At 41.6% G+C, this 26,141-nt stretch overlaps 1 protein-coding gene and 1 long non-coding RNA gene across 12 annotated transcripts in view; one reads left to right on the top strand and one right to left on the bottom strand.

Annotated features, from left to right (window-relative positions):
- LOC122574303 (MAP7 domain-containing protein 1-like) overlaps positions 1–26,141 on the bottom strand; it is a 202,394-nt gene that overhangs the window by 150,107 nt on the left and 26,146 nt on the right. For 3 of the 11 annotated variants that reach the window (XM_043741870.1, XM_043741899.1, XM_043741939.1), the window contains exon 1: positions 17,775–17,847. The exons of the other annotated variants lie outside the window; for them this stretch is intronic. In XM_043741870.1, coding sequence (XP_043597805.1) covers positions 17,775–17,832 — 58 coding nt within the window. In that variant the 5' untranslated portion in view covers positions 17,833–17,847. Of the gene's footprint in view, positions 1–17,774; positions 17,848–26,141 lie in introns of those variants that run through there. 11 annotated transcript variants of the gene reach the window in all.
- On the top strand, positions 19,006–23,393 carry LOC122574489. Its single transcript, XR_006319073.1, has 3 exons — positions 19,006–20,326; positions 20,470–20,893; positions 23,279–23,393. It is a non-coding gene; the product is annotated as an uncharacterized LOC122574489 (long non-coding RNA).

Genomic DNA, 26,141 nt, shown 5'->3' with positions numbered 1-26,141 from the left:
GAGTATTACACGGGAGCATTTTTACATGCATGAACAATGTACGAGGCAGTCAGAAACGTCAGTGAAACATTCCCATGAACGTTTGCGAAGGGTGAGGCAATGAACGAGAGACTTGCAATATGCATCGAACGATAAGTTCGGCTACACTGTACTATAGATCGCGGTACAATGTCGTGAATAATGGATCGCATCTGATTGTAGATGGATGCTTTGCCCGCGGCACGGTCGACATTTTCTGCTACCTTCGACGATAAATAATCATCGACCGATTATGCGGGTCACTGGTGAAGCTCGAGACTCAATTAAAGAGATCATTGGGCCGATTCCGTGTCCATCCTGGCAAATTGCGATCGTTTCAGCTACCCCGTTAAATCGTAATCTTTATCGAACAGCTGCTACAAAAGCAATGTAGTAATTCGTGCTTCGTTAGCGGTGCTATAGAATTTATAATCCACCGTCCTTCGACAACTCGTTCGAGATATTAATCATTAACAGGTTCGAATTACGCATTCTTCTTCGCTTACTCCAACGATGATCGTGTGCTAGAAACGAGTACACTCTCTGTGCTCTGCTGACTGTGGCGGATTACTCATTGTCTGTTTCATTATCGTTATCTCTCTGCATCGTTATCTCCCTGCATCTTACTTGGCAGGTTCCCTCTCCTGGGAAATTATCGCTTTCTGTGAGATCAGGAATTCGCACGAGTGACGACTGATTGAGAAATAAGAGTGTCTGTGCTAGATTATTGATAACGAGCAGTATTTACGTCATATGGAAATTTGGCTGCACGTAGCAAGAATATGTATAGTATGTATGACATTCTTAACTCTTGTAACGATACGTTTCTTCCATGTCCTAATACACAATCGGCAATTATCGTTCCGGATTTATGTAAGATTAAATAAAATTTCATCATTCCGATTCGAAATAGGATTGAATAATATTTACTTTCAAACAAACACTGTATTTAACAGCATAAAGATGAGGTAATTGATTCTATGATTGAAAAACGAGAATATCCGAAGTGTGTCGCTCAAAGATTGAGATAGTCGGGCAAAAGTCACTCGAAGATCAATAAAAGACAGAGAATTTTAAAAATATTTAATTAATCTGAGAGACGCTGCTATCCTACCCATTCTTAACTGCACTTTTCATTATTTTACTTTGTATTTGCCGAGCAAAAACCTATCTACTATCCAACCTCACTACATTACCTCAAGCCAACCATGAACCAGACTATTAGGAAGTGTCTGGCATCTCGACTTCTCTAAGAAAATTACCTTTCTATTCCAAAGTTAGATTTCCAATTCAACATTTCCGCATGGAGGAACAGAACTAGGGAAAACAGAAGAATACCTCGAGAGGAAAAATTCAACGTACCGTGGAGTAGTAGCGATAAGCCTGGCGAAAATCGCGAGTGTGCTCGACCGCCCGATGGTTCTAGTCACTAATGAAGAGAAGCCAGTCGGAAAGACGTTGTTCTAGTTGCGTGGCTAAAACGTATACGGGGCGACGTCTTGGCGGTACACGGTCTCTCCTATGCAAAAGGAAATGGGCGAGGGTTGCCACGGTGACGGTAGCCAGCACCCGACCAACAAGGGTCGATACGACCGCGTCTACGTCACCGATTCGTTCCCTCGTCCACAGAGAAGAACCGGCATCTTTGCCGAGCGTGAACGTTTGTTTACCCGCGACGGCGTCCTTGAGGAAAGAGGGCGATCCGAATTTATTCCCCGAACTCCCACATTTCTCCCTGTTTTTTAATGCAACGACAACTGCGGTAAACGCAACCTTTGGAACAATGGTTTATTTGCGAAACTTTTGCAGAATGGCGAAACATAAACTTAGAGCAACCTTGATTTTCTCGCTAGTTTCATCTTGGATTCTTGGTTTCGTTCGGTATAAACGAAGTAAGGGGTATTTTAAATAGTAGAGGGGTTGATACGAGTAACGACTGCGTATATTTACATGCAGAAAAGATGGCCACCTATAAAAAGCCACAACTAGGTTACGATCCTGTTTAGATGCTAGAATTCTATCGAAAAATATACCACGATGCTAAACCGAGAGAAGAGTCTTAAAAATCATGTACATAAAGTTCAGGGAGGTCGCAAGGACTGATATAAAAAACGTCGTCTTAGCAGGGGAAGCAGATTTCTTAGTCAGATCTGGCCTACATTCGAAACGACAGATCCAAGATATTTCGAGAGAAAACTGTCTGGTCGAGACCAGGTCGGAATACGTTGAAAGAAAATTCGACTATGCGGGCAAATTGATTGTACGAGGGACGTAACGATGTCCTCTTGTCCAGGGCGATAAAGATGGCTCCGCGCGTCTATGGAAACTCGCGATTCGGCGGTCGAATCGTACTTCGAATGCCAAACGGGATTCCGGCGCATCGAACGAAACAACACGGGCTGGCACACACAGTCACGGATTGTGAAACGTATTTGTTGCGCAAACGAGCCACGAACCGAATAATTTTTGCAATTGAAGGAAAAGATCCGGCTAATCGCGGCGGAAGTCCCGATCGTGCACGGCTTTACGAGCGCGGCACGTCCCAGTAACCCGCGAAATACGCCTAACGACGCGAACGAGAGGCATTGTTACGACTACGGGGAAGCATAAAGATAATATCCGACTTTATTGACACCGTCGATCCGTATCTTTCTCTCGGGCCCGGCCGCCGTCCCCCCATTGTCATTACAACGCGCTAGTTTCTACTAGCTGACTCCTATTGTTCCAAACTTGGCGGGGAAGGAGTAAAAAAAAAGAACTGCTAATTTTATACATATAGAATAAAACGGTCGACGGGACTTTCTCTTTGAAACGATCTCTACAAAGTAGAACGCTACCAAAGCCCGATCCGATCACATAGAAACGTTTGGGGCACGGGAAGGATCGGATTTAAGGTCAAATAAAACACGAACAGGACTGCTGATACCGATCGTGTCGAGTCTACAGTTGAAAGAAAATATTCTACGTCCACCTGAGGGACGCTATGTTCACGCAGCCTATTGAAAAACGCGATTAAAGAAACGCAAGGTCGAGAACAATGCTCGTTCGTGCCGAACGATCAGCGGCTCGGACCTTTGCGATGAACGTTCGTTTGTTCCTCGCATACGATAACCACTCTGAGGTCAGGATCTAGGCTCGTAAAAGGGGATTACGGTGTATTTAACCTACGTTTTGTCATCTTTCGAGAGCCTAAAGTACACAGCAACAAAGATAGTATACAGCAACAAACCACCATTCAACGATTAAACGGAAAACAGTCATTCGTTAGTCCACAGACCTAATTGCATATCAAAGATACGAAGTTCCGACGTTTGCAGAATTGTTAACAAGCACTATGGCTCTATGGTTAGGTGGCAACGTTCTAGTCTCGACCAGCTCGTAAGAAACCAACGACAAAACATGACCCACTAGGGCGCTGTAAGTTTAGAGACTTTGTTAGAATACATTGAGTAGATCTGGCCGTGCATGAGTCAGACGCATAGGGGAATTTGGTAGATCCGGTAGGTCGGAATGGCTATCTTACACAGCAATTGGATTAGCTTAGTTTCGAACTGTAGTGAGTCACCCTTACGAGGGTATTCTCGAAGGGGAGTTAAGTATTGAATAAGTTACGTTACGACGAGATGGAAAATAAGTTTTTCGGAACGGTTTTAGCAATATATCGGATAGATCGTAGATGTTATGCGATAGGGGAAATATTATATTAACGTGTTAGGAAAATAGTTTCCTAACCAGAAACTTCTGCAATTAAATTGAAAATTTCTAAACGCAAATTAATTTTACTTGGTTTTGATTCTTATAGGTAATACATATAATGTAATTCGTGTTTAATATAGATAAAAGAATTAAGGTTTTCTTCTATGTGCTTGGTTGATGCAATAAAAATGTTCGTAATAATAATTCTCTAGTTATTTTAAGTAATGTATTTCCATTTAAACCAACTACTTAGCTTTTATTCCATCCTATAATATTACAGCCAAAAGATTGGCAATTCGTGTAACGTCGAAATAACCAGATTAAAGGAGGAAACCGAATCTCCTCTAGAACAGTCTGAAAGTCTTCACTATTGTTGCTGTACACCGTCCCAGTTTCGAAAATCGCCACGTACAAAATAACTTCGATGAACCTTATTTCATACGTGAGATGCAACCGGATGGAAATACGAACAACAGCTGATCATACAAAGAGACATATACAGGGTATCCCAGTAATCATAGTACAGTCGGCAAGCAAGCGATTCTACGTGAAAATATAAATCGAAAATATAGAATAAATTTTTTCCGCTTACGGCCTCGTGTAGAAAAGAACTAGGCCGACTATGTTTAGTTAGGATAAATCTTCAAAATTTATATTATCGAAAACGAATAGTTCTACGAAAATATTTTATTCAACACCTTTCACTTGTTTCCGTATGTAGAATAACATCGTCAATTATTCAATCCTATCAAGTCCAAAATTATCCACGTTCAACTATACTTGACAAGTTTTCAAACTCCGCTTTCTTGGAAGTGAATACGTCGCATGAAAAATGTTATCCTATATTTTCGACTTATCTTTTCACGTAAAATCGCTCCTCTTCCGATTGCGCCATGATTACTGGGATATCCTCTATAAAATAAAATTCCCGATGACGCGTGTGTTAAGTTGTACACCCTCCTAAATCTTACCATATTGAACTGTCCTAGTTACGATGCTTGCTGAAAGTATAACTAATTAGATGCTTTCGAAAGTTGCCGCAACGTAACAATGTTTTCTCGGATCGTGCCTGAGATACCGACACCTATCGTTTGTAAGTTGAACGAGGAGCCAGGCGTCGACTGAACCGTGGAATATTATCGATTTTAAGTAGATCGCGAGTCATGTTTCGTTTTCACGCACGGAAAAAGGTATACGTCAAGAGAAAAAAAAAATCATAACCAATCGGTATTCGACCCCAGCACAACACGAACGGTCATGTTCAAGCAGTAAAGAAGGTATTATACAGGCGTTAGCTGAACCGAACAAAGTAAAATTTCATCGGAATATATTCCGCGGAATGCGTATAAGAGCGAAAAGAGAACGCGTTTCACGCACCAGCTTGCTGCTTCGAAGCTATTGGGAACGCACGAGAATACGAAATCGTAGCGATCAATTACGTATGTTATGCATCAAGACCAAAGTACACACGTAAATAGGCTTTTTTTTCCATCGACGTCAACTTTCGCTTGTGCATTGGTTTTATAAAACAACATCGTGTGCAAACAAGCGTTCAAAGTCCGTGAAATCAATCTGCAGGCAAGTTTTTCAATTTATTTTATGTACCGTTACGTTTCTCCCTTTGCACGAACTAACAAACGTTCGGCGGGAACCAACAACCCGCGATATTATCGATATCCAATGCGTGCGACAAGTCGAAGGGAATTGCTGTCAGAAGTTGGTAAGTCAGGTGCCGATTGTGGACAGCCTCAAAGTGAAAACGATTTAGTCGGTCGAATCGAAGTATGAGAAAGGAGAGCCGCGCTATTACGAGACACGTACGTGTCGTATGGAAACGGTGACCTATCTCTCGAATGCTTTCACGGCGCATGTGCAATTAGGAGATTGAAATAGGGGCAAGAATACCGTCTACTATCGATTGCGTCTAACTTGAAATTGTCTGTTAATAGATCGAATTGCATAAAGAAAAGAAATATAACGTGCACGCTGCGAGCCGACGTGACGTCTAAAAGACGCAAAAAAGGAAAGAAAGAAGAAAGGCAGGGAAGGACGCAATATATCAATCGTTATGGTACGTTTTGTCAAAGCCAGTTGGCGTTCGGACGAACGGATTTCTGTTTCACATCGCTACGTTCCGCTACCTATATTCGATTCATCTGTGATTGCACAGAAGGACTGACCTGATTTCGCATGACACTCGTCACACGCGAAGGGTTCATTATGACGGTTTGCTCAGAGAGCGTCGTCGTTACTGTCGTTTCGAGTAGACGTACATGTCAAACGTATCGTTCAGATTGGTGACCAGAACCAAGGGAGAAAAATAGAGAGCAAGAAACTTTGAAATCCACGGTAAGCAAGTCTATCCAGAATTATAGCTACAAGAAAAGCGGAGAAAAGAGAGCGCTTAAATATTTCATAGGCACGTGAAGCGTAAAGTCAAGAAACTACCCAGCCGGGCCATTAATCAAAAGCGCGCCTCTGCTTCTACGAGGAATCTTCACATTCCTTGACCGCGCCCTCTATCCTTCACGGCAAGTGCATCTCAACGTAACAAGTGCAACCCAGGAGGAATGAGTAATGTCTCAATAAAACGGCATCTCTCCTCGAACACCAGCCACTACACGACTTCCTCGCGATCGATACTACCGAGACGAAACGATCGTTAAGTGGGTCAATTTGTTCCATCCGCGCAGACCTCCATCGATCGATTACGATCTCGAATTGTGTGATTTACGGACTTCGAATCCACCAGCCCCCGAGAAGAGAAACTTACCTTGGTACGCGTGCATGCCTCATCTTTTGTCACACTTATCGCGGCAAAAGATACGGTTAGCTTCGATATAAGTTCTCGTCGAAATTTATAGCGCGTCTTATATCGCGATACATCGATGCTGCTGTTTGTCCTGGACCAAGAATCGAGTGTTCCGATGGCCGTACATGTTTATTTTCTATATATCCTACTGTTTGTGCGATTTTGATCAATATCTTTATGACAACTTCTGTTTTGTTTCTTCTTTTTCTTTTTTTTCTTTTTTTTTTTTTTTGTTACTGATCGATACCAGAAGATTCAAAATTGACGTTATTGCTATCAATGATAAGAACTGTAACTAGGCATTATATATTATGTAAATTATGAAACGGCGATAAAGAGGAGAAATACATAAAAGATTGTAGCGATTGGTATAGACAACATTGCGCTATGAAAGATTTATCGCAACTGCTTTTTAAAGGAACTCAATGAGACCGAGAATGTATCATCGATGTACGTATTACAAAGTAAAGAAATGCGATTAATCAGATCACACGTGTTATATTTGGTTTTGTGTTGGTCTCTTTTTATCCTTCAATTATACATCTCGCATATTTTTCATTTTTAACTTCTCCATACGAGTTTTGCACTTTCGTTAACGAAGAAAAGTAACAGTAGAACAAGTAAATAGAGTACACTCTACAGCGTTTATAAGCGCTAGTAGATAACTACACAAATTAATTAAATCAGCGAGTACTTTGTGCATAATAAAATTCTGCCAACGATTATCGGAAAACTGTTTGCTTGAAATTATAAAGAATCCAGCTGTGTATAAAAGCTGTGTTACTAGGTATTAAAAAAGTCCTGTATAATATTTTTTCTTTGAGGTGGATTACTTTCCGTGGAAAGTATCGAACTGATCGTTTTCAATTACCTGTACGTTTAATGAAATTGGATATAAAATGGTCCGAGAAACGAATTCTTCCAGAATAACAGTGAAAGCTTTTAATCCCTAACCGTTTCCAATTCTTCCATTAATTGCATCGTAAGATTAATTAAACGAAACGAACATTGAACATAGGATCTGACAACGAGCAACAAACTTCATTAAAGGCTTTCAGATGAAATTGTCGCAAATAGTGGTTCTCCTTACTCAAGATCGTCGCAAGGACCTTTTTCACGTTGAGCAAAGCTTGCAACCGTTTTAACGAGCAGAAATTACTACAGTCGGATTAACGCCGATGAAATAGCGGAGCCGAACTAGTGGGAAAAAGATAGAACCCGTTTCAACCCGACGTTTGGATAGCAATCGGGTTCGTTTAAGCTGGAACACAAATATACGAGAAAGAAGACGATTAAATTCGAATCTAGGACGCCGGGTTAGAAAAATAATTCGCTTTCTCGTAGTACAAACAGCCATCCGATTAAAAAAAGGCAAAATCCCCGTAACGGTAGCCGATATAATTTCCGTGCTTCCACGATTCGAATTAAAACCTTAGGATAAATTCGTGGAGAAATCGAGGAAAGCGAAACTAAACGTTCTCAAACAACGATACGGGAATCGCAAAAAATGACTGATATCGATATTCACGGAAATAAATATAGAAATAAACAGGCGAAGTAATGAGACTACAAGTCCGAGTAACGTAGCAATTAACGAACATAATTAAGGTTAATTGACCGTTGCCATGGTTGTAGGTATTAATCGTTTCTCCGTAGCACAGTGATAATTAACGGCAGACGAAGATTTAATGTCTTGTTCTGTTCAACGAGTGGACCATTGCGGTTTGTTATTAATGATATGAGAAAAAAGGAACGGAACACATTTTTATCCTGGCCGGGAGAGAAAGTCGCTTTTTCCGACACGCGTAAAATTCATGCAACGTCGAAAATATGCTTCGCAGTTTCTAAAAAGTGCGACGCTTCTCTATGAATCGTCCGCGAAATGGCTAAAAGAAAGCGACGCGGACGTCCGTCTCCAACAACGATCCACAGAACGTCGTCTTACTGAAATAATGCCACGCGACCTTAATTTCTAGGGCTATGAATAATAACGAAACTGCTTTCTTCCTGCAATATGTTTACAAACGACTGAATTTAATGCGACAGATCGATTAGCTACAGATTGTTCGTCCGCAATCAATTATCGAATATTAGAATTCTAATGATTGTGCGGTTGCTTCGAATAGACCGCTAGATTATAATTAATGAATATTAAAGCGTAGTGTACTATGAATACCAACCACGTCATGAGGAATAACATTAAAAGGAAAAGTTTAGAAGTTATAGGAATTTCGTTACTGACACCAATTAACGCAGAGAAAACACGGCGCAACGCATCGAAACGGGGTGAATACCGCTTTCCACGTATTTTCTTATGTCGTTAGAGTGGGAAAAATCTATTAATTATTATTACCCGTAATATTTCGTATTAAAAGAGATCATCTCGTCTATCCTCAAACATAATGAGGTAAAAAAAAATGTAATAGACGTAACGATCGTTTCTCGTGATATTTTAAAATGAGATAGATAAATAAATAAAATGGATATGGATACCGCTTTCCACGTTTTCTTCAACATATATAGAACAAAAAAAAATGTAATAGATCTAGTTGCTGTTGCCCGTGATATTTTAAATCGAGAAATAAATAATTAAATAGATAAAACAGCGCGGGTATCGCTTTCCACGATCTTATACTCGAACATAAAAAGAAATAGATCTAACGATTATCGTCCATGATATATCCAATGGAAACGAGGAAAAATTATATCTATCTCTGACAGTTAATCATTTCGCTCATTCCCGACCTTCGCTGTCCTAGACGAAATCCATGGATCGTACACGTATAGGAAACAAGGAATCACATTCGTGATTTCGCGTTACAAAAGACACGACCATTATTTCACGGTTACGGGTCATTTTCGTAATAACTTTCTGCACGGCTGCTACGGCTGCTGCCAGCAGGCACGAAGAAGATGAAGAAGAAGTCGCGCGCGCGTATTGCAATTTGTTTCCACTGGTGAGTTTCATCCCGTCGAGTATTTATTGCGTTACGCTTATTAGGACGAAACGCATAAATGTCAAACGGCCGCCCGATACCGCAGCGGTTATTTTCACCGTACGTATCCTCGCGCCAACGCGTCTCTAAATATCAGAATCCTGGTGAAAGCGCGATCGTACAACGCCAGTCCCTTTTACTTTTTCCACCAGCCATGATAATAACACGCGTAGCTGCACGTTGTTCGATTAAGTTGTTTGCTTAATGTCCAAAGAAAACGTGCGTTTAGAATTTACGCCGGGGTTTACCTGAACGTCTGAATGCATACCCCATTACAGTGAAAGTCTGATCCATCGTTTAACCATCGATCACGCAGGAATCGTTAAATTTGATACAACAATGGACTCACCTGTAACAAAGAGAAAAGAAAACGAATTGTAAAAGTCGATCTACATGGTCAACGGACTATTTTTAGATCGGTTAAAACACAGTGGGGTTTTTTGAAATTCAATAACTGCCTCGACGAACGGTTCTAATCTCGATGAAAATTGGAAAAGTAACAAACGCAAGAAACGATTCTACGCGCCGTTTCTTTTCGATGTTTGCCAATCGTAACGGAGCCAGCGGGACGTAACGAAAAAGGAAGAGAATGTCCGACGTGTTTGTTTGTAATGGAACGACGGATCGATCGACTGCGTCCTCCCCCAGGGAGAAATTTAATTGAATCATTCGTGGACACTTGTCAATCGTAAACCGGCTGGAAAAACCGCTATGTTTAAGGTGTCGTGGTCCGATGACCGCAGGGGTGCAATTAGCCTTTCCGAGGGGAGAAACACGCAACTCGAATCGTCCGACATGCGCTTGTCCCCCTCAAATCGCAACAATGAGGTGATTACCCGAGTATCGTAACGGTGATCTCATTAGGACTGTACTACTTTTTGCAGTCTTTAAAACCTTTAATTGATATCGTATCTCGCAATTTAGTCTTTCCCTGGCTGTTATTACATGTTTTCGTAATTAAATTAATCTCGATAAAAATGATGCTACATTCTTTGTAAATTGATGAGACAAAGCGATTAGGTAAAAAGTATTTCCTTTCTTTAAAAGAATCTACGATTCAACGGTTGCTATGTCAAGGTCTTCTATTTACATTGCACGCGCCTACGGTTATACTTTATGGTCCAATCTACTGAAAAATTTAAATTCTAGAAATTAAAAACGTTAAATTAAAAGTTAAATCGTCTTGCTGGCTCTGGGTTACGATATTCGTACACGTAATACGAAGGAATAGTCGGTCCGATCAAAAAGATCCCTTTTCCCCTGTCGAAATAAATGATCCCGAATAGAAACGGCGCCCATTCGATAAAATGCAACGTTGCCGGCTGTCGCAATGATTACCGACGCGTCAGTGCTCTGCTATACCGACAGCAAAAGAAACTTTCATAGCGAAGTTCGAAAGCCTCCACTTCGGAGGCGCAACTCGATCGTCGACCAGAGCGCCACGAATAGTACGGTGGAAAAAACGCGAACCTACGAGCATATTTGAACCGTGGCGCGCAGTCACGCCTCTATCCAAAAGACTGCTTTTAGAGCGGCCGTTGTTAGGTGGAATCGAGAAAGACGACCCATCCGTACGTAAAATTAGAACCCCACATGCTACGCAAGATTCGCATTCCCTTCGTTTATCCTATTTCTCTACTTGTTCGTGCCTCGAACACCCTTGATTCATCATGCTTTTGTTTACCTCCCAACGAGGGACGAAAGCATTTAACTTTTAACACGATCGTTCATAGAGTATATTCGCTGCAAGAATCATAGCTACAATATAAAAAGCTGAAAGTTTATTTGCGAATAAATCTAATAATTGCTGATTGCCACAATAAACTGAATGCGCTAATTCCGCTGTATATATTTTGCCTTAATTGTCTTTTAATTAGTGAATACGTAAGGTATTTCGAAGTCGAAGGTTTTGAATGAAAGGTTTCGAGACAGTAGATGCTTATAGAAGCTTCAGAATTTTGAATTTTAAACGAAGTTAGAGAGTGGAGAGAATGGAATTCCTAATGTAGCTAGACGCTCCATTTACCATTCTATGATTAAATCTCTTAACTCCGGTATTACGTTGGCAGAGTGACCCGGTTGTGGATTTAGTAGCTGACGTTTCTCTAGTAACCCGTGAGGGCAAATGAACGCAACCTTTCGATGTATAATTCTCGTAACAAAACTCCGATAACTATTATGCACAAGTAATATCGCGATAAGGTTTCGACACGCACAACGAATTGGTGCAAGAATGAAATTGGGTAAATTACCACGCTTTGTCGCTCCCTTGGCTTTATCAATAACTAACTACACAGCGTTAAACTCTCTAGATCTTTCAGTTGCTACGTTAATTCAATAGTAACCGAACTACGAACAAGGTTTCTTTTCTTTCAGCTTAATAATCGAAAGTTTCGATCTAGCAAAAAGCTCGATTTACAACCGAGGAACGTTCACCGAGGGAAGAAGAAATGTTTCTCGATCGGCGCCTAAGTTGCAACGACTGTCGTTACTATTACCTAACCTAGAGCAAGTTGTCTAATCGTGAGAGAATGAAGCGCATTCTAATACCTGCAAGGCCTAATAGTTGCAAGTTAGGGGACCAATTACTCGCAGCAGTGGCTGCACAATGGATGCAAAACGACCGACACAGCTGAGAGAAAGATAGACGAAGGACGTGAAACGGAACGGGCCGAAATACGAGTACAACGGTGGTAATTAACGGTTGTAAAAGCGGACTCTCAGTAAACAGAGGCACGAGCAACGACCACGGTGCGACACGATCCTTAGAACCAACCACGAACTGACCTTTTTCCTGCTTCACTTTCGAAAATATTCAGACAGACGCGACGGATGGCTTCGTACGTTGTCTCGACTTTTGTTCGCGCAAAGATCTACACACGTATTTAAAACTTTAACCCCTCTTGATATAATAATATCCGTGATAGACCGTCGAGCATGATCGCTATTTTAATTAGACAGACATTAAGCAATAAATTGCGCGACTCTGGTCGATTAAGCGGAGAACGATTAAAACCAAGTTTCATAACGTACGCAAGAAAACGATGTGAAAAGAAGAACAAAGTATAAAAATACGGCAAAGATTATACGCTGTTTAATCTGATACGGTGTGTTCACGGTATTTCCTCTCTTTCTTCTAACGATTATTGCCAGAAACGTGACTGCATATGTGACTGTAATGACCCTACCGTTCCCGGGGTCAGCTAATTAACCATAATCTCGTTGCCATTTTGCGAGGCCTGTTATACAAAGCGGACAGCACGCTGAGTGCATTCAGTTGTTTCCTATCGGAAATTCTTGAGTCTGTATAATTTAACGACCGACTTGCCTTCGCGTCTACCGGTTTGCAACGTAGTCAAGTAGAAAATTTACGGATCTCGACAAGTGTTTCCTCGATAACCGATTGTAAAACGATTTTTATTACAGAAAGAAAGAAATCTTCTCTTCGAAGATTCATCTCTCGACAAGGAATATTCAAAAGAGAATAGAAAACCAAAAGATGAGAACTAGAAACTAAAGAAATTCTGACAAGAAGAAAACTATGATACCGTGTCCAACTTAGGTCCCGTTTCCACGGATTATTTAAACAGGACAGACGAGTCTTGCATCACTTGGCGGTTCGACGAACAGATTGCGATAGATTGCGCGAGAGGAAGGAAGCGGTCGAAAAGCTAAGGTGGTAACCTTACTCATTAGCGGTCTAATTACAAACCGGTCGGAACTTCTCCGTTAACCGCACAATTACGCGTTAGGCAGGACCTTGCATCTAGTCCGGCCAGATACGTAGCAGCTTACGGACTTGGTTTATCATAGAAACGCGCCACGGTGAGATAGTCGTACAACTTTTGACTCTCTTTCCTCGTGTTTCACCGAACCGTATCATTATCCTGGCTTTCGAAACGACAACCAATTCGATACTTGAACGCGTGAGCGTGTACTTTGAGAAATTGTTCCGACTGAATGAAACACGCGTAAGCTATCGTTTGGCCGTCGGCTACTACTTTTGCGAACACCGAAACGGAGCAATAACGATCGTCCACACACGTGCGCCGTATATATTTCTACGTTACATAATGAAATTAAAAATTACGAAAAAAAAATCCATAAGTGCAAATAAGATATATTTACTGATTTTTAAACTCATAGTACACTCCAACGTATCGTTTAGAAATTTTATCTGATTACAGACAGATACTAGTAGGAAGATATCGAAAGTCGGTAACTATAAACAGCTATCGAGCATCGATCGGCAATAATTACGGTCTTTAATAGTTTATGGCGAAATTACGGGACTGTTAGAATTTACAGGATCGGGAGACCACCTTTGTCGGGATTTCGAGGATCATAACGCGTCGATTAACGATCATCAGCGATCGATAATCGCAGTAAACGTTAGAGCGGAGGGTACGATCTTCTCGATCGATCACGAGCGAACACGGATCGTATTCCGATCGACGGTTCGTAGGATCGTAGCCTGTCTGTCGGTGACCTCGATCTTTCTTAGGTTGTCACGATATAATTGTTATTACGTGTCCGTGAACGGGCACGGGCCAGACACTGTGGCGCTCGTGAACTCGTCCGATCGATTTGCTCGGCATCGTTTCGTGCTAGATAATGTCTCGTGAACTTAAACATCGCGCGTCGTGTCCCATTTCCTCCGTGAGTCATGCGTTACCGACATTTCCATTTTTCCTTTCGTTCTCACGAGCTCAAGTAAACAAAATTCAGACTGTGTTTGCGAGAAAATGATTTATGACGCGACTGACGAGAAACTGAATTTTTCTGCACTTCGGAGAAAGTACAAAATGGGAGAAACGTAGAGGTTGTTCGCAGGTTGGGTCCGACGAACGACGAAAATAACAGCGCGCAAGGAAGAAAAACCGGGGAGATTTGAAATATGGATATACTTAGCTGTGACTCGTAAATACGCTACGTCCTGCGCACTGTTTTTTCAGTCAGTGGAATATCGTTATTATTAAACTAAAGCAAGGATTTAAGAATACATAGTACCTAGAATATCCGGAAGATCGGATTGGCATTGAAATTAAAGTTGAATATAGAGAAGAATAAGATCAAACGAGATAAAGATTAAATTCAAAATACAAAACTATAATTTGTACGAAGCAAGAGCAAAATCGTCAAGAATAATTTAAAACAGAAAAAACCGTAAAGATATTGTTTGCCTGTGTACGGGTTACAACGCCATAACAAGGTGTCCCACAGGCGACTCTCCCGTTTAGCGCAAGATCATAGAACGTAGAAATCTATCGATCGTCTATAGTCCACAGTCTACAGCGTACGCGACGAGACGCATACAATGAACAGAACAGCGCACTGTAGGCGAACACATGGGAATATCTGCATGGAAACCTTGTAAAGTCTGTTCTCAAAGAGCCATAGTTGAAACACGTGGGCACCGATATCTGGTACCTGATAAAGATTTCACCATAAATCAGAGTTAACGCACGGAGAACGGTAGCTGAACAGAGTCACGATTCGTGAATGAAATGTCCGAGGAACGAATCGAATCGACTCAAATCGAATAAGTCGACTTCGTCTAAGAGGGGATTGTTGAAATATGGATATCGGAGTTTGCTTATGAACGACGAATCGGATATCCGCGAATGCTAAAACAAATTTGTCTTGAAAGTTAGAGGATACAAGAATTCTTCCAAAATACGTGGAACTTTACCGAGTGACTCAATAAATTAACAATGGTTTTTTTTTTCTTCTTTTTTTCCTTCTTTTAAATTATCACAAATTGCAGTAGCGTTACGTAACAATAATGTTGCGCGTTACATAGTAACAATTTGTATTTAACCAAGACACGTTTGTCGACGAGTGGCGCCATCATCAGTCGGTTAAAAATAAGCATGCTAGACATGAAAAAGCGGCAGCGCCTTCAGACGACGGACATGACATCACTGGCGTGCCAAATACTTTCGCAGCCTCGTAACGGAAGTCGTTATTTTTACCGCGACTCTTTTTCTTCCGCGCAAACCGTACTGCAAGGATTCATGACAGTGCGAATCAATGAAAGTCTTTATTCCTACACCGTGACTCCTGCTTTCCGCTTCTTCAGGTACGGCGTTCAACCATCATCTTTACACTCTGTGTGTTTCTGTCCTCGGGGCTATGTAGTTTATTTCCTTCCGTTCCGGACGATCTACGCATTCGGAATGGAAACGAAGATAGACTCGAATCGAAACCAGAGAATTCGAACATACCGAAGTATAGTCAATGTCGCATAATCGTATATTTCACGCCCTGTTTCGACTAGGTGCCAACTGCCAATCCCCAATTTCAATTTGACGATTTCCATATAAATCTTCTAGAAATTCTGTTACCTCACCAAAAATAGAATACGGTCATTGTCGAAGTATTTTCAAGCATCGTGCGACTCGGACTCGCAGAGAAACGGAGCAAGAAACTCGAGAACGCTTTTAACACGAGCGTCTCGAGACTCGTGGACTCCAAGGTACGTCTTCATCCAATTACGCCTGATGCAACCGGCCACGTCCGATGTAATTGACCATTGGCGGATACTCAGAAGTGTGTCAATTTAATGTCTCAATGACACGCGTCACATTATTGTGAGTACAGAGTAGAGTTAGTCACCTCGAATTTGCAGATATAACCGATCGATACACTCCTGGATTTCATTTTTGTTTTGTCGCTAATCGCAGGTACAAAGTGCAAAAGTATCACATGAATTATTCATCGTTATACATCAACGTGATGTTTATTTATGATATGTTCATTAACATTGGAAAAAATAGACACGAGGATGAGATAATGGAGAACATAATTTTTGAGGAATTACGACCGAGAAGATGCGCGCAGCGCAACAACGCGCCACTGTTACTGCGTCAGTCGTTGAACGCTGACTCAGAGCCATGACTATGCAGCCATTGGGCCGTTGTTTTTCTTTCTGAGGCACCAGAAAGCGGCACAGCCACAGCCAAAAAGACGTCCCAGATGTCCTGCGCATTTAAATCCGGTGGCATTGCTTTACGACGTTCGTCGTTGAAATCGTTTCATTCTGTCCTGATGCGAGTTCGTTTCCTAGAGATTCGATCTGTCTCTGAGAAACTACTATAAACTCTCCTATCGTAAAACATTGTGCGGCACCAGGCAAGAAACAACGTTGAAATTATGTATAATGAAAAAAGTGAAATGTCAATTACTCAAAGTACATGGTCAGAAAGAAAAAATTACTAGAACATTCAAGAGCGTAACATTGAATTTGAAATTTTGATTTAGTTGTTACTTGTAGAGGAGCAAGATCACACGAGAAAGAGAGAGAAAGAGAGAAGCTATTTATTCAGAAGACATTTGCATCTGCGTCTTTCAAGTGGAATGAGAAGAATATTTCACAGTTGCGTAGAATCTTAGTACAGAGAGAAATCATAAATAACAAAACTAGAATCTACGTGGATATTAACATTAGTACAGCTCGGCAGTGAAACATATTTAAATTAGATTCAAATTAGATCACGTGTGGATCTCAAATAATATATATAAGATAAAATAATAAGATCGGAAGAATTAGAGAATAAATAACGCCAATAAGATGTACCAAAGGCACCATGTTCTTTGCATCACAAGTGGGATTAGATCGAACAAGCAATTAGAACGAACGACGCGATTAACTAAACGTTTTCTGGCGTTGGCTGTACGGCTTCGTCTGCCGCAAACGCGATAAAACGCTGCTAATTCTCACTAAGGTTTTGTTCCCGAATCGTTCTCGAGGTCCTACCGAATTCCATTAACAATCCCGTCCGCAGCACCGGTTATGTTCAACGGTATAATCTAAAGTAAGTAGCTCATCGACCAACAGTCTGCATAGACATTCCTAGAACTTATCCTAGATTCGCGACTTTGACCGAGCGGAGTAATAATAGCAGCACAAGTGTAGAACAGCATAAAAGCCGAAGCGTTTGTGTAAAGCTTCTCCGACGATACGAAACTGGCGAAACGAAATGAACCAGAAAGCAACGTGCGAAGAAGATTCTCATTCGAAATCTTATCGAGAACCAAAAAGTCAAATATCACAACGATCGTTTTATATCGACTCGGTGGCCAAGTTTTCGTTGCGATGGCAACGACCGGAATAAAAGTAGCTGGATAGAAAAAAGAGAGCGTGGAAACCGAAAAAAAGCACTGGCGTGAAAAGCCCGTCTCGGACGATGCGATTCGCCGAACGGAAAGAAGTATCGAAAAATTAGCGACGTGCAAAAAGGAAGCGTTACCTCGGACGATGGTTGTGACGGGCCAATCGGAGGCATCGAGCCTCTTACAACACCACATGCCGCAGCGATGGTTTCAACGAGCCAGAAGGAAAAGAAATTCGTTAGAAAACCAGAAGGAAAACGGACGGATATATGATTTTCTCGAGAATGAACCCAGGCGTGGAGGTCGTGTCGCGGCTCGTGCGTGGAAACACACACAGTCCGGCTGGCAGTCGAAAGGGGGAGCGCAGTGAACTTGGTGTCGCGACGGAGCACGGCGCCGGCAAATGGCGTCTGTGGTCGATAGACACATCGGTGGGTGGTTGGTTTCCTCCGTTTCTACGGCGGAACGCAGCAAGGTTCGTATGGGAAACCAAAAGATGGTGTTGGGGTTGGTCGGCTGCCATGCGGCCCGTCACGAAGACCTTGAGGTTTCGCCTCGTGCGCTTTATCCTCCCCGGTTTATACCTCTAACGTCATGGCTGACGCCATTTTTCTGACGTCAATAAGATCCTCGTAGCATAGCCTAGAAAAACGATTTTCTTCCTTGCCATCGAGAACCTTTCGCGAATCGTCCCTTTGACCGTACGTGACATTTATTACCCATTGACAAATCGGTAATTTCTATCGACAATGTTCTATCAATAACATATACACACACGTTATAAACGTCTCCGGAGAGGAATCCGATATAAGAGAAATTACAGACAGGAGGTGTGAACAATCAGGCGTGCAAAGTTAATATTAACCTCGGTCGGGGTCTTGCTTTCTGAGTTAAACGGTACGTATGTGTGAAGAGTTCTGGTAAGTACACCCCTGAGACCTCGGAACACGTTGCTACCGCGTCGATCGATCGATTTATGGGTTCAGCCTCGCGGTTTCGAGACGGATCTTTCTCAGCGAATCAGAGGCGACCACCACCACCACCACGGATACGAGGAAGACTCGATTTATGTGAATTTCGCCTTGATCCTTGTCCCACGACCACCGGCGAGATAACGCATGCTGTTCGCTTGACCTTAAAAATGCTATCGGTTTCTCTTTTCCCTTGTCCCTACTACTCTTGCATTCGACGTGCCATCGAAATCTAATCATTTCGCCTGACTAACTCGCGGAAGCACCTATGCGAGACTTTAATTTAAAACGACGCGAAGCAACGCTGGTTCCCCGATAAAAGACGGACCAAGAATGCAGTCTGGGAAGGAGTCGAGGTCGTAAGGTGTTCCCTCTTGTTTTGCGTGTTTGCTATCGAATCGGGATGCTTCAGAAAGAAAATGGCGATGATACCGCGAATAAAATAGCCTGGCAGACATAAATATCAAGAGGGAAGAAAAGAGGATAGGATAAAAACTAGAGACGAGCAGTGCTAGATACCATAAGGACAGCTGGAGATGCGAAACACCATAAAAGCAAGCGAACGCAACGGACTGACTGCCCTGGACAGGAGCAAGACGAGGTGAATGCACCAGCGTCCTTTCCGAGTCCTTTTATATAGCCGATCCACACACCCTGTCCTACCGTGTATCATTACTTTCCATTCCCCCGGTTATCGATTACACAAGTTACGAAGGCGACTCGCATCATTTTTACATTATTCGTACCCTTTAACCGCATCTGGAGGTCGTGTCGCATCTATAAAATGTACTGTAAAGAACTGGAGCAAGGTTAAGAAAAAGATTATGGGTCCAAGTGGCCAATATTTGCGATAGATTGAATCTACGTAAATCTCGCATGCATTTTATAAAACAAAAGGATCACATCTATTAATTTACAAAATAATTCAATGGCAAATAGTCCAGCCAAGAATTGTTAAACTATCCTACATCTACTACTAACGAGTGGAACGTGCAGAATAATGAGAATTAACGCTAGAATTACCAGGATAGTGAAAATGACTAATCCACGACTTTTCATAAAGACGTTATACAGGGTATTTTATGAGCTTTGGAAATTATTTTGAATTATTATCTGTAAATTGCATCGCTTCGTTAGGGAAGCGAGCAAAACACATTTCTCTTTCCCCTTTCCAACTCCGTACAGTATTCTCGATTTCGTAACCATTTTCTCAACTTATAGCAAATGCCATTGATGCAAATTTCGAATTGGACGACAAGGAGAGAACATCGATTTCGTGATACGATCTTGTTTGAAGCAATGCTTCCTGCTCGTGATGGTAGCGCAGGTTGGTATCATTCAATTGATAACATCGAAGTACTTCGGTAATGCGTGGAACAAGATTGCGACACGTCTCGAACAATGTGAGCCTCTTTCAACACGTCAGCCAACGTACATCCTTGAGTGTCCGGAATTGCATTTACATATTTTATACGTTTTATCTTGTACCTACTCGAAACACCTTCGTTCCGTGTAATGCTGTCAGTATCAAAGGAGACGTTGCTTCTCGTGTCGTGCACTGTTGTACTTATGACTTTTATTATAATATAATTTCTGTGTACCTGCGTATTTACTTCACTTTTATACATATGCCGTTTCTACTTACGAAAAATAAGGAAATAAAGAAATTAAGGACTACACAACCTGACAAATAAATAAAAATTAAATAATAAAACGCGGTAAATAATTTAAAAATTCAATAATCATAACTATCCTTCTCGGTGATTACAGAATTAAATTTGTATTTTACATCCTATTAAATAAAAAATGATTTTTTTCTTGATCGTTCACAAAATTTCTTACGTCTATCACTTATTTACAGAAAACGTACATACACGTGTTTGCGAAGTTAATAAATTGTACGATATCAAAATATTGACTTCTCTTTAACGATTTACAAGTTGAATATCATCAATGTCGATACATCCACGTGTATTATGCAGAATCGTAAACGACTCGCACCTAGAGAAGAAGCTGCAATTGTAGAAGAAGGAGTAATAGACCGGTAATTTCGTCCAGGAAACAAAAGGCGGCGCACAGAGCTCTAAACGAAGTCAGAAGGGTGCGCAAGAAGCTGAGCACGAGGTTGCCTCTACTTGGACCGAGTACACGAATAGTGGCACGGCTGGATTAAACGAGCAAATTACGGGTTTACGGTGGACCAGGAGGCCTGGTCCGGTGAAAATAAATAAAACAGAAGACGCGGCATTCCGGTGAATTCCACGGGTACGCGGACGTGCCCCGAGGTAATTTATTGCACCTGCTGGACCCGGGCGTAATTATCCCCATGCCAAAATCCTCGAACGCGTGTCCCTTTCTTCGACTTCGTGCTGCGTCGATATCTTCGATAAAAAGGAAAAAGAAAAGAAAAAAAGGACGGTGTTCGTTTGCTCCTCGTATTCTCCCGTTAGGACTCCACTGACCGTTTACCGATATTTCTAACGAAAACTTCGCGTTGGCACAGACTAAGAAAAGAACCAGATGCGTGGAAAGCAATCGTATGAGAATAGTATGTATAAGTGAATGAATTCTTACGATATGTATATACAAAATGATCGAGGAAGAAAAAATAAATTAACAGTGAAAAGTGTGTATACGTGATTGGATACAAACAGGTTTCTCTAAAGTGTTTGTATAGACATTCTAGGAATAAGTAAGGGAAAGGAAGAAAAACCGACGAAGGGCGTCTAATTGAGTTAAGAGCTCCGGCGTCAATTACGGGGCTCGTGGTTCTATTTATTTCCATGGCGGTTGGAAAAAAGTCTACCATGGAAAGGTGAAGTTCCTCGAAGTTGCTAGAACTCCATCACTTTCATTTTTATATAGACACCTTGTTTCTGTATAGTGTTTTCTACTGATTATTTTAACTCTTGGGAGCTATCATCGAAGGAAGTCTATAATATCGTGGATAAAATTCCATCCCAGTACATACAACGCTGTGACGATATTATCATATATATACACATGTAGAACTCCTTCGCTTTTGTTCAAATTCCGATCACATTCTGTTAATGCAATAGAACCATTTATGCCAACGATCTCGAACGGTATAATGGAAACAAAACTGAGAATAAATAGCGAAGAATCAGGATACGATACAGACGATCGGTAGTTTGATTCAGTCAGTAGAAAGTCTCGCGATGTCGAACGACGGCTATCTAACAAAATTCCAAGAGGATCGTTCACCGGGACTAAATATACCTGAGCGCGTGCATAATTTCGAACGTGGAACGTAAACTACAACAAAGTCGAGCTGCATCGGCATTCGCATGCACTCTGTTTCCACGATATCTCATTTGCCGGTACGAGCCAGTTGTCAAGCACGAAAACACGCGGAACTTGCGGATAAAGAGTGTAAGCGCGCATTTGCAGATGGCAACGCGTGTTACCGGGCGTAATATATCGAAGCAGGCGCGGTCGCGAGCGCAACGCGCCGCTAATATCTCCGGCTAGTCGCGTCGAGGAACGCGGGACCGATCTGCTCTTGTTCTGTTCCGATCGTCCCTCTTAAAAATACTTCCCTCGCCATGCTTGACCGGGAGAAAAGAGAAAACAAAGCAACGAAACGACGCGGCTCTATCTACGGAGAGAATACCGTGACGAACAATAAGAGTTCGCGTGTAGATCGCAAGGAGAATGCGTACGCTTCGAAGTTGTTTGACGAGGTAATTATCGTTCGTAAATCGTCATTATGGTTACGTCGCGTTACAAACCAGCTACCGGTTCAATCGTTTTTCCGATCCCGCTACCCGGTGTCACGTTAAGCTCCTGTGTTTCGAATCACGATCATTTGTCCATGATTTATCTCACGTTCCTGAGACCTTTTGTCTTTTATTTCGCGCCAATAGCAGTCTAGCTCAATCCTACAATTATTATAAATCAGATTATGATATGGTACGAGAAAATCCACAAAACATATATATATATATTATACGTAAATGCACGAAGTATTTATAGCAAGTTATTTGTTACGATATTCAGAAAATAAAACAAATCTCGATTTAAGTACTGTTCTGCTGCTCGTAATCATAAAAATGTGTATATGCATGAACATTCTAATTATAATAAGTTAAAAATAAACAGACCTTGTAGTCCGACTAACAGTACTTTGAATATTGAAATAAATATTCAAATAGCCACCACAGTAGATGATAATCTATAAACAGTGCAAGATATCAATTTGCTTAAATTACAGAATAAATACAAAGTATAGAAATTGGAGGATTAAGCCAGCTGCAGCTATCGGATCGATATAGGATCGATCAATAAACATCAGTTCAAGATTGTTATTATATCGAGCCAATTATTATTATTATTATATCGAGCTTCTGGGAGATTTATACGAGATTATACTCAATATCTAATAATATAATTTTATATTACTAGATATTTAAGTATCACCGATCGTTCTATCGTACAATTATCGGCTTAAATCAGGGATAATCGATATTAATCGTCTTATGTAAGAATGCTTAATTGATCGCACTAGGCTCATTCGTTCGTTGCATAAACCAGGGCACGAGTAACACCTAAAACAGTCTCATTATACTATTTACGTAAGCATAGCCGATAACTTCGAATTGTTGGTTGAGATAAACAAGTGAGTTTCTTGTGGGTGCACTTTGTTGCAGGACAACGCGGCGAATTGCGCGAGATTACTCTCGAATCAGAGCGGTTCTCGGTTGGCAACGGTGGCGAACCTCGAAGACGATGTAGAGTGTAGATACTCGGTGAAAAGCAACGCACGATTCGCCGCGTGTTGGCTATTTTCGCGTCTGGGCTTTCCAGAACCTGACCCACCGACTACATTCCTTTCAACGAGCGCCTGGCGCTGCTGAAAAAATTACCCGCGAAACGCACTTCGACGCCTACACAAGCGACAACTTATCGCCGAAATATTGTAATTTCATAAGTGATAAATAGGTTTTCGAAATGGCAGACTTTGCCATAACATACAGGCAAGTCGACTTGTGTTGGAAAGTGTTGAACCAAAAGATAGAGATCGAAAGAGATACTGAAGACAGATGAAGGCGTTAAGGATGTATTATTTATGTATAATTCCTCTGTGATGAAATCTATGATTTTTGTGGAAAAATTTAAATCTCGAAATGCCATTGACACGAAACATTCCTAGATTATTTCAATTTATAAATCTGAAACAAATATTAAATGGAATAAATCTATAAATAATGTGTGGATTTCGTAATGAAAAATAATCTATGGAAATCCTAATTGATTTCGTGATATACAAAATGATTCGTTGCTCTTATCAAGCCACTTAACATAGCCACTGGATATTCATTTATTTTTCGCAACAGAATACATAACTAGTGCTTAAATTAAAGGAAATCAAACGATTAATTCTAAAGGAAGACGACAGAATTTTAAACAAACTATTCTAAACAGGCTCACGTAACGATCGAAGGAGAATGAAAGCAGGACCCCATCTTGTTTTCCTACGATTTGCCGTGAATTTTACGCGAACGAATAACTTTCACGGCACCCCGAGATTCCGTTGCAACGAGGACAAGTTCAAGGCGTGCCGCGGAAACGGAAATACGTTTTCGCGAAACATCCGGTCCAGGCCGGACACACAATTCTTAGAATAGACAGTTATATTCTAATACGCCGCTACTAAAACGCAATGGAATCTCGATAACTGAGTTCACAGATGATCACAGATTACATAAATGATCGATAAGACGGTATCATCGTGCGATCGCGTGAAATTGAACGATTTGACCATTGAGCATTAAACGAAAGGAACACGGGATGTTTGTAATTTGTTACGATCAGGATATCGCTCTAGCTGGTGGAATCGGCTAGGCTCGAACACGATTTCGTCTGCCATGTACGATCGTTCAAGTGTATACCACGGCTCAACCAGTTCATTATGAAACCGAAGCTATAATTAATCGCTAAGCTATGTACGCTGTAGTTGCCAAGAGTCCGACGTGTTAGCAAATCCATTAATTGACCCGTTTCATTAACCGGAATATACTTAACGTAATATACCCTTTGCGATCGCTCTGCGAACAAAAACAGACGAGACGAGAGTTTCTCGTAGAAAAACGATCAACTGTGGTACCGTTCAGCCTGGTTAAAAATCATTCCGATTCGTACAAGCTCGCAGAGCACCACGATCAATCGATTTTTTCCCCGGGCCATAACGATAAAGAGCCCGAAGTGAAAGTACAAAGACAAACATGCCGCGCTTAAATTGTTCGTAATCTCTAGAATAGCTTTAATGCTCGACAGTGATCTAGTGGCTGGCGCGTGCAACCGGTTTTCATCATTCGATGAGAAAACATTGTTGGCGAAGAAGGGAGGGGAGAAAAAAGTATTCTATTCGCGATATAAATTTCTATGAATGGCCCCGGACATTTAAGTAAGCGCGTTCTTGTAAGCTCTGTGCGCGACACAACCCTCTCGATCAAACGTGACGTACCCTCGCCCGCTTGTGCACGATTCGTGGAACATGAACGAACACGGAGAGAAAGAGAGGGAGAGACAGAGAGAGAGAGAGAGCACGCGAAGGGGAGATCGTTCGTCAACTATTTTTACGATAAATTAAACTCGCGACTCGCGAGAGGTGACGCGGCGCGAACTCGTCGACGCGAAAAAATTCGACGCTTTCTCCGCTGGCTGATATATCGATGCATAGCTTAATGCCGCGTTTCATAATCCCTGAATGCTACTCGATAGTGGCGATAACCATTTATTATTCGTGGAAATGCAGTTTGAAAAGGTCGTGGTACGGAGCGGTCGCTTGTTGCCGGTCGAGTCGCAAATTCCGCCGGGTTCAATACCAATTCTCCTTCGACACTCAAGAATGTCAAACGGCAACGATTATCGGATTTTCCGTTCTTTAAATACCTGCCGCGTATTTTTAGATGCGCGCAGTGGGTTCGGCGCTGTGGAAAGCAAGGGAAACTTTTTCACTGAGTGGAATGAACGCTGAACGACACCAGCCAGCCATGAAGGCGAAGAAAAAAAAAAGAAATCGAGCAACGTTAAGGACGGTAGATAAGGAAATGGAATTGAATTAGACGACAGACGTCCTTGAAATGAAGTAGCGTTGTGCTGACCATACTGCATTTACCACTGAGGTTGGCTCCATCCAAGAAACTTACGGTTTCTCGCGATAGACGCTGAATATTCCGAGCTTCCGTACGTAAAAGAATTCGCCACGGCTATCTTTGCAAACCGAGATCTTCCTCGGTTCGCGCACGGGTAAGCTTCCACTATATTTAACTCGGTTATGCAGGAGAGCTGTTCTTTTCATGATACGTGATACAGAACATAATTCGATATTTGCCTTTCTCATCGCGCATTCTACCGAAGCACATAAATTTTAATACAGACAAATTATCTTGCTTCGAAGTTTCTCGTAAACAATATTCTCATGGACGATATGCAACGTGTACAAAAGTTCGACACGTCGAACAAACACCGGTGGAAGAATACGGTACGAAACGAAGCAGAAGCTAACAC

The sequence above is a fragment of the Bombus pyrosoma genome, linkage group LG2, assembly GCF_014825855.1.
Source record: "Bombus pyrosoma isolate SC7728 linkage group LG2, ASM1482585v1, whole genome shotgun sequence".
NCBI lineage: Eukaryota > Metazoa > Arthropoda > Insecta > Hymenoptera > Apidae > Bombus > Bombus pyrosoma.
Note: the sequence above shows the minus strand (reverse complement) of the source record. Positions and strands in the feature narration are given on the sequence as shown.